This window comes from Apostichopus japonicus, chromosome 12 (assembly GCF_037975245.1).
Source record: "Apostichopus japonicus isolate 1M-3 chromosome 12, ASM3797524v1, whole genome shotgun sequence".
NCBI lineage: Eukaryota > Metazoa > Echinodermata > Holothuroidea > Aspidochirotida > Stichopodidae > Apostichopus > Apostichopus japonicus.
This window is the reverse complement of record NC_092572.1, coordinates 25,946,365-25,959,988: the sequence shown is the minus strand read 5'-3', so window position 1 is coordinate 25,959,988 and position 13,624 is coordinate 25,946,365. Positions and strand designations below refer to the sequence as shown.

At 36.3% G+C, this 13,624-nt stretch overlaps 2 protein-coding genes across 4 annotated transcripts in view; one reads left to right on the top strand and one right to left on the bottom strand.

The window, feature by feature from the left end:
- LOC139977008 (uncharacterized) overlaps positions 1 to 6,932 on the bottom strand; it is an 8,310-nt gene extending 1,378 nt beyond the window's left edge. The window contains exons 1-5 of one of the 2 annotated variants that reach the window (XM_071985950.1): positions 6,405 to 6,932; positions 5,682 to 5,723; positions 4,891 to 5,205; positions 2,334 to 2,639; positions 198 to 416 (exon numbers count right to left, since the gene is read on the bottom strand). In XM_071985950.1, the coding sequence (XP_071842051.1) occupies positions 198 to 416; positions 2,334 to 2,639; positions 4,891 to 5,205; positions 5,682 to 5,723; positions 6,405 to 6,408 (886 nt within the window). In that variant the 5' untranslated portion in view covers positions 6,409 to 6,932. The remainder of the gene's footprint in view (positions 1 to 197; positions 417 to 2,333; positions 2,640 to 4,890; positions 5,206 to 5,681; positions 5,724 to 6,404) is intronic. The other variant, XM_071985949.1, reaches the window with a different exon arrangement.
- Positions 6,933 to 9,791: 2,859 nt separating this feature from the next.
- LOC139978044 (beta-galactosidase-1-like protein 2) overlaps positions 9,792 to 13,624 on the top strand; it is a 44,005-nt gene continuing 40,172 nt past the window's right edge. The window contains exons 1-4 of one of the 2 annotated variants that reach the window (XM_071987991.1): positions 9,792 to 10,023; positions 10,431 to 10,473; positions 12,289 to 12,321; positions 13,567 to 13,614. In XM_071987991.1, the coding sequence (XP_071844092.1) occupies positions 10,438 to 10,473; positions 12,289 to 12,321; positions 13,567 to 13,614 (117 nt within the window). In that variant the 5' untranslated portion in view covers positions 9,792 to 10,023; positions 10,431 to 10,437. Of the gene's footprint in view, positions 10,024 to 10,430; positions 10,474 to 11,863; positions 11,951 to 12,288; positions 12,322 to 13,566; positions 13,615 to 13,624 lie in introns of those variants that run through there. The other variant, XM_071987990.1, reaches the window with a different exon arrangement.

The window sequence follows — 13,624 nt, the reverse complement described above, 5'->3', positions numbered from 1 at the left end:
AGCTTGGCAGTATATATATATAAGTATATATATATATATATATATATATATATATATATATATATATATATATATATATATATATACATATATATATATATATATATATATATATGCGGAGTCTGAATCATTTAGGTTGACATCACATGTGTTATTACAGGATAAGCCATAATGAACGTAATGAAAGGTTCACATACACGGAGACTGGTAGAGGACTTCCGTAGACGTATATTCTCCATCCTCGTTAACACCAGTACAAGATAAATTGCCATGGAAACTTGGTTCAAGGGTCGTTGCAGTGTCATTGGCTACAGCGATGCCGTTAATATTTATGACGTAATACAGCAGTGGTGGATTAGCATCACATGCGCAGTTGACCCCGCCTTTAGTAATCTGTAGATAGCATTGTGGTGTATCTAAGAACGAAAAGAAAAAAATTAACGGAGGTCCTATTGCGTTAATGAACTGAAAAAAATATGGGTCTCAAAGTAAAAGACGGCATAGAAAGCCAATTGCCGTCGGTTCCCCTACCGCTTGCCGTAATGCCCTTAAAAACCATCAGCACCTAACTGCTTTGCCTCTTTAACCGAGTTTGCCGTCGGTGTCCTCATAATTATCTTAACCAAGGCTCAAACTTGTCCAAAAATGTCAGCCAAGTTTGCCCCAGACGAACAGGTTTACGAAACTACGGCAAAGTTAGATATCTTGGAGTATGCATGGTTTTACGAAAGATCTCATGAATATTTACTATGCCCTGCATCCTCCTAGGTGTTTCCTCTCCCGACGCCCCGGTAATCCTGTGCCCGGTCCCGGTAAGCAGGTTGTCCCTTTCAAATTTCTGGAAATTATCTTTGTGTCATTTCAAAACTCAGAGAGTGCCGCGGCGGCGCTGCCATTTCAATGAAAGTCCAATGTAAATTATTTTAACTTGTCCAACTTTACAAAGTTGAATTTGTTCCTCTCTGTCCTTCATTTGCGCTCTGATGTGAACCTATATATTACTATGAATACAGTTAAAGCGCGCACTGCTGGCCTATAAGAACTGTCATGCAGAACACAAGTTGGAACTGGACGAGCCCTTTAAAGGCATTGAAGACTCGCGCACAAAGAAACGTCTGATGCCGGTAATATGACTTAGTTTCGAATGAGGTGTAACAAAAGTGTTAGACACCACCATCGATCCCAGAAAATACACACACTGCTTGCTACCGTCGGTAATTAGACACTAGTGTATACAGTCAATACATGCAGCTACGGTCAATAACCACAACACAGTGTACATAGCAGCGATGGACATCTCAGGTCTAGATAAAAGATAGCAAGGTATCATATTTTATTACCGTCTGCATTTTGTAGCGACAAGAAAAAAACTTAACTTGCAAGCAATGGAAAGTTAACTTTTTTGGCAGAGGGCGACACGCGGTTTGGGACGAGTCTTCAATGCCTTTAAGTGTTATACTACTTAACGTGTCTGATTAATGCCATTAATCGTCGACCACACACGTTAAGCCAAATGACTGGTCTATAGTCCAATAATCCTTGTCAAGGTATAAAGAGTCGCAAATATGGTTTAATATTTAAAGCTTTTTTTCCGGTGGCAGAAAATATCATAAAGAAAAACAGAAAAACTTTTTTTGTAGCGTAATTGTTGTAAAGACATCACCAACACTTCATGATGCCTGATGCATTCATAAAGATTCACCAAAATATTTTGATAAAAAATTGTATCTCAACCATAGAAAAAATGCTAATTAGCCATATTTTTTTTAAATAAAGATGTAGGACATTGTCAAAAAAAAAAACATGTACACCAGTAATCAAAGTATGCTTTTAGCCTAAGTCAGCTGAAATGTTGCCAATTTGCGTTCGAATTTCTTTATTGTACCAAGTAGGCTAGGCCGATTTATATATATTAGCTTTGAACGTATAGGTTAGGCATCATATGAGAGAGCTGTTCATATTTATTGTGACAAGTAAAGACATTTCTAGAAATAAACTCTCATTAGTTTTGGTACTTTATTTCCCACTATACAGCTACCAGAAATCTTTATTCATTTTATTTGCATGACTGGAAAATATGTCCTAACCACATAGTGGCGTTCTTTTTTTCAAAATGGCTATTTACGACCAGGAGTAACAATAATTTCCGGTTAGGGTTACCCTTACAGCATGCGCAGTTGCTTTATTTACTTTACTGCGCCTGCGTAACCGGAAATTTGCCGAGGTTGTAAGAATAGTTTATAAATAATTGTTACTCCTTTTGTAAGAATAGCCACGGCCTTCTTCTTTAGATGTTGGCAATGAATAAAGGATATTCCTAAATCTATACTTACATCTAACATGGAGGGCTACTTTGTGTACATTCAACATCATGTCGTCCTCCCAAGCGGTACATACAATAGCGCCATCTTTATGGGTCACGTGGTACATATTATTCACAGCATTCTTTCCAACATCCCCTTCGCATTGCAAGTGATCCTCGTGATGTGAATGGCTTAATGGGAAGTCCATACACGTTATGCTGTTTTCATTGACTACGTCGGAACGGCATGTAACATTAATGGTATCGCCGAGTGTTACGTAATAATGCCAAGAGGTCACCAGGTCATCGTTCACGTAAACATATAACGGTAAAGGCTCTGTAAGAGGGAAAGTGTAGAATTATATCATACAGTACAGTAAAGTGGTTGTAGGATGTGGTTGTGGTGAAGTGGTTGTAAGAGAGTGGTTGTAAGTCAAAGGGGTGACCGAACCTGGGCGCATAATTATTATAAACTTAAAGTGCATTTCGGGCTCAGGAAATATTTAGCCTGATTTCTGACATGAATTTATCAGCCCTCTGGATCCTGTTCCAGATATAAAACTACGTACGAGAATAACACTCACTGAGCAAGGACAAAGGCTGTGTATAATTTAACTTAAGCAGTGTGTGTATGTCTGCTTACCCTTTATTCATGTAACTATACAAAAATAAAGTTTATTTATAGGTGATTCTATTTACATACATACTCCCCATCCTCTACTCCTTCCTCTCTATCCAGTCCGCTTTACATCGTGACTGTACGACATCGATATGATCATAACGAGTTATTGCATTAACATCATAACAGATATTGGAAACCCTCGTCATTACTTTTCAGTTATAACATGTCAATACTCGTAGCCTAGCCTAGCAGAATTCGTAGCCTAGCCTAGCAGGATTAGCATATCATATCATACAATACATTGCCTATTTTGCATAAAAGATTTGGGGCAGAATTTGTTGTCATTAGCTGGCAAATGGATCATAAAAAAATTTTGTTATTAATGAAAAAATAATTTTTCTAAACATCTTGCCTTATTAACGTGAGTGAACTTTGTCGGAAGTGGAATGTCTTTTGTGTCTAATTTTTTTTTTCTATAAAAATGAAATTGCTTTACATATTTTTGATACACTGTATAACAATAAGGATATACTATCCCATCATGTGTGTTTAAAACGAATTGCAAAGTCATTTGACGGTGCCAAAATTTCAGAAATTGTATAACTATTATGTTCCTGGGCTTCACCTTAACACCTTATCATTCACTTTTAACACTCACGTCATAATGCTACTTTTCTCCAGATATTACATTTAATACATTTACTAAGAATATAACCCCAAAAGTTAGTATTTTTTAATATATTTTTGGCATATTAACAAACAAAAGGGAAGGTTTCAAAAGATGTTTATCGTAGCCGTCTAGACGTCAGAGATAAACGTCTGGAAAGCCTTATATGAAATTTGGAACAAATTCCGTGAAACATTATATTTATGTCTCAAATTATCGTTTTTCTAAGGCTATAGTAAGCTTTGTGTTTTATTTATTTGGATGTAACTTTACAAAATTTTATAGTCTCTCTAAAAATTAGAAGTCTATAGGGTAAAGTGATGTTGTAAATACATCCATGGATAAAATAATTGTGGTAAAACAGGTTTCATCTTCAAACAATAAAGCTATTATTATCATAAACTTAATTTATGAGCGTTTCTCTTGGTTTGAAGGATTTTAGACTCTATTGTAGCCATTTAGAAGTCAGAGATAAACGGTTGGATGACTTATTTAAAATCTGGAATAATTTCGCGATGCTTCATTTTCTTTCTCAAGTTATCATTTCTCTTAGGTTATAATAGTCTTGTGGTTTGATTCATTTGAATGGAAATTTGAAAATATTTTAAAAACTCTCTAACAATAAAAGGGTAAAGGAAGTTATTGAAAGTCGCCAATTTATTTACCGGTGATTTCTTTTGGCGATTTATACGAATTCACAAACCAATTAGATAACTGTGTAAGTAAGAAAAATGGAAGAGTCACTGCAGGGTCGGACATTCCGTGATGCGAATCAATAATGACAGCCTATTGTTCATTGGATCTGTCAAGAATCCCACATCACACGATCACTAAGAACGAACGTAAAGGGGACACATTGCTTTCTGCTTTCACTGCAACGAATAAGATTTTTTCCCCCACCTCTAATATTACTAAAGGATATATACAACAGCCAATTAAAAAGACGACGCAATGCATACACAGTTTCATGAAGTGACAATTAAAGGATGTGGCCTACACAGTAACGACATAAACTAATTGAGGGCGTCAATTCGAGGACGTAGGAGGGCGCTCTTCCTAACAGGGGTTTCTATCATACACACAGTTCAGCCAAATTTGTGTCTGATGTTGAAAATTTGAGGACATCCTACATACTGATACAGGAGCTTTCTCAGGTCGTATTGAGTCCATTCCCCAACTTTACATTTTGAGGACGACCTCAAATTGACGGTCATACACCAAATGTCCTCAAAGCGCAGGTGTTTACCAGAAAACAAGTCCTCGAATTGGCAAAACACATAAACATACACACATACATACCATCAACCTTTAGTTGTATCGATGTTGTTGTTCCGTTTGTCGTACAAACGTACAATCCTTCATTCTGTGACGTCACTCCGGTTATCGTGAGTGGACATCCTGTATCTTCCAGACGTAGGTTAACGTTGTTGTCTGTCGAGTGATTCGACACTTTCTCACTGTTATGGATAATAACCACGTTGACATTGGAAACTTTCCGCTCCCAGCTGCAGTTGCCATTTTGTGTTTGGCAAGGCAGTGTGACGTCAGACCCTGCAAGACTTACGACTAATTGATCATCATCGATTGCTTGGGTCTTCAACGCGAACTGGACCACTGTAATTATAGAGAAAACAGGCGGAATAGTATACGTAACTTTTGTTAGTATTTTATCAACATCGTATTTATAGACATAATTAAACCTTAGTTTAGTTGAACTACTGTATCATGTTTTGTAATCCGTTGTCGAAATGAATGAGCAAAAGTGATCCTTGCAATCGTATCTGATGTGAGGGGAAGGGGAGGGAAGGGAGGTTGTCACGGTACGGCAGCTCCAAATATAGGGGACCATGAACAATGTGGGGCAAAGAATGGTGTACTAAACATATTTAAAGAAAATATAAAGGGTAAAAAATGGAGAGCACGTGGTGACATACTTATGTCCCGGGCGAATATTGTTTTCCCAAACAGGAATACACTGAATAACACACTGACACTTAATTATGTCTAGTTACGGGGATTCCCTTCAAACGCCCTAACTTTACTTTTAATACTTAGATCACATGTTGAGTCATATTCATAATGGCACTTACGTAACACACAAGCCACACTCCCGAGAATACCATGTTTCTTCCCTGCAGAAAAAGCATATAAGAAGCAAGAAATATAAATAATAAGTAAACAGTTGATTTCTCCAGCCATTCAGACACAGGAAAGAAATTCAGAAAAGGATATTTCCTTTGAAGTATTCAATCAACAAATTCTTATAATTCAAATAGCTGACACGTCGAAAGAAAGCAAAATGAAAGTAAAATAAACGGTCGCTTGTGCGGCAAAGTTCTCCCAAACCACCCTCCAAACAAAATACTCTCCCTCGAACCCCCCCCCCCCCCTTTCCGCACCGCACCGTGTCGAAGACATTATTTCGTAATGAAGGGAAGGGATCTGAGGGGATGGTGTATGCTTAACATGATGGACAATTTAGCTGTATTTTGCAACCTTCGCAAACAACGTTGAAGGATTTCAAATAATTTAGGATGTATTGCGTACATGTGACCGTATATTGTTATGCACTGAATACTTGGATAACTGTTACCCTGCTGTCGACAAGCGGTGGGGGCGGGGGAGAGGGTGGGGGTGGGGGTAGAGGTGAGCACCCCTTAACTTGTGTCACTCTGTGGATTAATCCCCCGGCCGGACTACTATTCCTTCTTACTTAGAACATAAATTCCTCTGCCATCTTTGAGATGTGTTTTAATTATTTTTATTATTATTATTACTGGTGCATGCAAACATATACATGAAAGATAGCTTACCCATTACGCCCGAAGTCCAGTACTATCTGTAGGAAGTTATCAGCGGTCTGTTATTAGCTGACTCCAATTGTAAGCGATCCACGGTTTGTACTTTCCTGGAAGGTTGTCTCCGACAAAAAAAATGCAGTAGAAACTTCTTTCGCCTTGATGTAGCATATGTCTAACAGTACATTGATATTTACGTTAGGCTCTAACGCATATAGGCATATAGCTAGTACTGCACAATGACAGAATACTATGTTCAAATAGTTACAACTGTTTGTTCATTCCGTCAAAAACAAATAAAAAATCCATTGGTGTGTATGTATGTGTATTGATCCCGCTTGCAGGAAACAAGTTTCCCAATACACAAACGAAAAATCACTGTTTAGGAATCTGGTTTATGCGGTATAGCCCAGAATCGTCCGTTAACGTATTGTGTTAGGATGTTAAGCATACAAATACGTAGAGTTTAATGAGAGACAATTCGAAAGAACGAATCTAGTAAAAGAGATAATAGATTTTAAGATTAGCGCATGTATACTTTGAAATCAAGCCACCCATTGTCCACTTGAAAACTCGAACGTTTACGTGAGAGTCCATAGTTCATAGTCCAGATAAACAGTAAACAAATTTACGTGAGGAACATGACTGGTGTATATGGTGTCAGTGGCGTAGGAAGGTACTTTTGAGTGGGGGGCTGAAGACTGATGGCCGGCCTGGGGGAGGGGTCTAAGGGGAGGGGGTGTCCCCCTCCCCTTTGGAATTTTTTGCATTTCCAGGTGGCCTCAGATGCAATTTGGTGCAATATAGCACACTTCAACACCCACTCCATTTTGTAAACTTAATTTTGTATTTTCACCTGGCCTTAGATGCAATTTGGTGCTCCAAATGAGATTTTTTTTCTCATTTGGAAATGAAAAAGGGGTTTTCTGACTTGCGGAGCGGGGGGCGGAATGATACTTCCGCCCCTCCACATTTTTCACTGGGAGGGCTGGCGCCCCCCCAGCCCCCCGGTTCCTACGCCCTTGTATGGTGTATATTTTTCGATATGCACACGTCTTCGTTTCAGTTAGGTAAAACATTATTTTGTAATGTCACTGTAAAAACAAATGGTGTCATTCACATACTCATGAAGCATTCGCGTCACAACGGTACTCTTATGGTGTATATAATGCACACGTAGGTAATGAAGAAATAAAACTGAAAAAGAATATAAAACGCAATTGTACAAGATAACATAGATCACATCTGCCTTGTCTGGTACACAGATTGCAAAATTGCGATAGTAATAGTAATAACGATGATGTCCACAGTAACCTACCATATAGGGCCGCAGTAGCCAAGGTAAGCTCTATTGGTAAGCCCGGAGTGGATCTAGAAGTGTTCGTCGTGTACACCCCATCTCCCCCCCCCCCCCCCCTCGCACCAACCTCGCTCCCTTTCGACCTCACACAAAGAATATATGTAGTTATTAGCACAACCTCGTGTGTATATATATATACTAATTACAGGACAAATTAATAGGCTAGGTAGGCCTTTGTCCCAGAACGCACCATACGTTTTGTTTATATTACTGGGGTCTGGAACCCCAGAATTCCCTATACTTGGGAATCCACTTCATCGACCTCATTCCTAATTCATTGCTAATTCTTCTTAAAATCCTGCATCCGCCACTCTGTAAGCAAGTGGTTATTATTGTGTCCATATAGCATAACTTCACCAACAGTAGGCTGCTTCAGGGTGAGAAGGCGCCAAACCATCCTCCATGGTGTGAGCGGGGCAGCCCCCCCCCGCCTGCACCGCCCCCCCCATTTAAAGGGTTGGGACTAATTTAGCATAAGGTATTACTGATAGATGACATTTCACTGATATATGACACCATATATTCTCCACACTCTGTTACGAATTCGGATTTTCAGGGGTCGGGGAAATAATATTCGCTGACGTCCGTGCTAGGGAGGGGTCTAACAGGCGATGTCTCAGCAGAGGGGTACCCCACCACTTTTAGAATATATATTTTATCGGTAAGAGTACTTAGATACAAAGTCCCCATTGAGTTTCTTTGTTGCATCTGAGAAATTGAATTAAAGGTCTGTGTAGTAAGTCTATATTATCCAGTGACTTTCAAATGATTTACCTGAGTCAGCTTCTCAAAAATTAAAGGTGTGATCGAAATACAACCTGGGCTGATAGCATAGGTTTCTGACTGTCGACCACATATCAAAATTTATTTAGTGCATGGAGTCATCCTTTAAGCATGCAGTAAAAACGCCAGCAAGTTTATTGCAGCCCCGGAATACCCCTTTAAACGACACGATTGTTATCGGAAGAGTGCTGACAGTGTTAGCACGTACTTTTTGAGCCTAGATAATGTTTGCCATTGCTGATAAATTTCATAGTAGTATAACTGGCTGAAAAATTCATAGTAGGAACTCCACGTGGTGACTAAGTAAGACAGTCTAAATAGCTAGTAGGTCTTGTATCAATAACCTTTCTCAGATTAATGTGCACAAAAACCAGGGGAGAAAGGGAAAAGGCATCATAAAACCAAGCAAAGTGGCTCTTTGTACATTTCAGTCCATTTCATAAATAAATTACTGAATAATAATACTGAAACTTATAAATTGCTACAATATCCATCAAGAAAATGTTCACATGCAGCGGTATTACAAAGCTACAAACCATTTAAACTTTGAAACGTTTTGACTTTTGAAACTTTTTGACTTTTGAAACTTTGAAACTTGAAACTTTGGAACTTTTGAAACTTTTGAAACTTTTGAAACTTTTGAAACTTTTGAAATTTTTGAAACTTTTGAAACTTTTGAAACCTTTGAAACTATTGAAACTTCTGAAAATTATAAACTTTTAATACTTTTCAACTTTTAAGAAATACAAAACTTACTTATGAAGTTATATGCACGGTACGATATTTTCATGATATCAAAGTAATTTGATGGTTTTCCATACAATATATACTAACAATTATTGGCCCATTTACCAGTACTGTAATGAAAAGTCCGCGCTGACGAACCGATCCTCTTGGACATGATGGTTGCGATTACCGTAAGCATAATTTCTATAGTTTACGTCTATAGAACAATAATATCGTTATTGGGATATTTTTGATTGGCAAACATTTCTAATATCGTACAGGTTAGGCGTGATAGATATGCTGTCAATACACTTTATCTTATTCATGTATTATACACCCCGGCCGCTGCTCATTGTCTTCGGTTATACTGAACTCTAAAACAGACTGTTGCGCAAATAAAGTTAAACGACTTGATCAAGTAAAACCTCTCAGATTACCAGCCCAGGGAAGTTAAAGTCCACGGTAGTTATGTCAACATACTGTAGATACGGGCTGATAAACTTCTTACCACCCTTCATGTAGACCTACTGAGTGTCTACTGTACACCCGTCCAGGCCAGTTTCTTTACAGTTTATGCAGTTGCTTAAGCGTGTGTTAATATCAAATTACGTGCCTGTAAAAGTGACGCTACGGTTGGGAAGACCTTATTAAGACGTAACAGACTGAAAGGACAGGGTTACAACAAAGTCACATTTTAGTGTAGGAATACATCACTGTTTGTGCACACTCACATATCTTTCAGCCTCCATTTCGGACAAAACACAGGTAAGGTATTTATATATTAACTTTATAATAACCATATGAATATTCAGTGGCAATAACAGGAACAATGTATTTATACTTACCGTTATTATTGCAACGTGATTTTTCTAAATATCAGTTTTTGCTCATGCATTAATGATTCCTGAATCCACTAAGCTAATTAATAGACTCTGAATAGCTTCATTTTTCGATTCGTAATATTTCAATTTGTCAAATATTATTTTGTTTTCAATTTTCTTTCTTTTCCTGCATGGAAGTATTAACTAACAACCATAAAAGTTTCTCGACATGATGTAGACTAGATTTTGTTCATTGATATGAATATGCATATGTTCTAAAATGACGGAAGCTTTATAATAGGCCCTATGCATATTCATATAACCTTGTAACGATTCCTTTCCATTCATTAGGTTCAAAATGTCGTCTTCTGGATCTGGATCACGCCCTCGAAGGGTAATTTTTAATTTCCTCAAACATTTGTTTAGCCCATATGTATACGGTAACCGGTAATCGGTCACCGGTCACCGGTAACCGACTCACTATGGTGTTATTTTCTACTGGAGGGCTAATGGAAGTTTCTTAAGTATACATCACATATATTTTGAATACATATTCAAGTCATTGAGAGAAATTGTGAAGGCAGCTGCTATAGTAAATGAAGTCGTCAGAATGACGAAGAAAATGTGGAAAGACAATAACCACTCATCACATATGTCTCACATACGGGGTCTCTTGATTAAATCCAGCAGAAACCTCAGAGATCCGTAAATATCTTGCCGAAACACAGAATTCAACTGCATGTACAGGAATGATTTCATTTATCGTACTGCAATATTCATCCAGGTTGATCATTTAGAAATTTTAGTAAAATTTCAGTTATTGTATTGTCATTTTATGTGCATGTGCATCATGTGAACCTTTTGAGAATTTTACCTACTATTTATACATTAATTTTCTAAATTGTTACATCACATGTTGTTAACATGTTGGTATTTGAAATAGGGCTTTCCACTCATGTTGTTTTTATTAATATATGTCTATGTATACTGGTTTCAAGAAATGACATGAAATGAAATTCCCACGAGAATATAGATTAGTGTGTATTTCCATATACCCATGGCCATTTGGGATATTACGGTAACTTATCTTAGAACACTAGTTATAGCTGTTTACGTAAATAAACTTGGAAAAGCGCCGTTTCCATACAATTTCAAATCTCGATTGCATGTCTAGATACTTAGCATGGATATCCAATCTGGGTACACAAAGTCACATGTCAAGCATTATAAAAAACGGGTAAACCAGTAAACCAGTTAAGCGGTTAACCGGTAGGGCAATCTGCCGCTCGGCGTATAACCTATCGTTGTCCAAGAAAATAAAAAGTGCTGTGATAGATACCGTATTCCATCCACCATATGTTTTACTTCTTCCTTCAACATTATGTGTCACCCGACCCCCCCCCCCCCCACCATCTGCCCTCCCTATTCCATTGTCCACAATCCTTATAAATAATCTACTGTCTCCCTCCCAGCAACTATCCCCGCACCATCCCATTATTCTGAAAGCAGATGGGGGAGGTTGGTGGGGGGGGGGGGTACACATCATTGATAATACCACCCGGCGATTGACATATAGTCAGCCGAGTAGAAACGGTTCAAATTTAGTTATAAAGTTGCCAGTAGAAACTGTAGTGTATTTCGAATATGTCACATGTATTATATGTACAAACAGTATAGGTTTATACTGTATGTATTCTATGTACAAACAGTATAGGTCTATATGACAGACTGGGCATATAAAAGTGGGCCTATAAAATCGCTTTTGATAACGAAAATGTCTGACGACTGGAAGCCGTTCTATGTTGACCTTGAAACACACTCTGGGCGACAGAACTGACGCCAACCCATTACAGTCTGTACTGTACGGTACGGTACGTGCTTATTATACCTATATGCATGATTTCAGAGCCTCTAAAAAATGCCATTATACTATGCATGGATAAACTGTGACTATATTTATTCAAATGCATGACTTAATTTTCGACTTATTTATACTGGTATATAACCAATAGCCTGATATATATACTGTCTCAGCATTAATATATACAAAAGATGTTATATACATATGATGTGCCTGTTTTATCAATGCATGCGTGGCATGGGAACATTGTGTGGTACGGTATTGCCTAAAATGCCACGCGGTATAATAATACCAGCAACTAAATGTGTTATAATAGTGGTTAATTAATTACTATTCACTTTTCAATAGGTTACCAGAAAACGAGCAATGGAGCAAAACATGGTAAGTTAATAATCCAAAAAAGAAAAGAAAGAAGGGGGTTTTGGGTTTATATAAGTAGGCTAACCTATGAATCGTTTTACAGCTATATATGATGAGATGGGATGTATGTGTGCTCATATATATATATATATATATATATATATATATATATATATATATATATATATATATATATATATATATATATATATATATATATATATATATATATATATATATATATATATATATATAAATATATATATATATATATATATAAATATATAAATATATATATATATATATTAGATATATATATATATATATCTAATATATATATATAGATATAGATATAGATATGTATATATATATACATATATATATATATATATCTCTAATATATATATGTATTTATATATTTATATATATATATATATATATATATATATATATATATATATATATATAGATATATATAGTAGTGGTCCATACTGATAATATAAAAGATAAACAAGCGAATATTTTTAACAACGACATACTGCTATATTTCGGAGTGGTCACCACTCCATCGTCAGGCAATTGTACAAGATTAATTAAATACAAGGGCTAATATACATCCAAAGACGACAACAGTGATAAGCATGAGTGATTTTTAAACTAGGAATGATTGGAACAACCAGCAAATTTGTTTAGAGAATATTTTTAAACTAGGAATGAATAGAACAACCAGCAATAAAAAGTAAATAGGGATTAGAATAGCTTTAACCCGTAGCTCGCTACGATGGAGTGGTGACCACTCCGAAATATAGCAGTATGTGGTTGTTAAAAATATTCGCTTGTTTATCTTTTATATTATATATGTATATATATACATATATTTATATATATATATGTGTGTATATATATATATATATATATATATGTTTATATATATATGTATATATGTATATATATATATATATATATATGTATATATATATATATATATATATATATATATATATATATATATATATATATATATATATATATAAATATTATAACAAACATCCACGTTTTACTTCAAAGAAAATATTAATAGAGAAAACCAGAGAAATAAGATATGACACATAATTGACAAATAAGGAGTAATGTTTTGACTTTCGTCAGCAATAATTGGCAGTCGAATGAAAAGTAAAAAATGTAACACAATGAAAGAATGAAGCTAGATTAGTGTAAAACAAACCCCTTTTTCCGTTTTTATTGATATTTCATTTTTACATATAGGAAAACAGGAAGACCCAAACGACCACCCGTGGAAATGACGTTCATACGGTAAGAATAA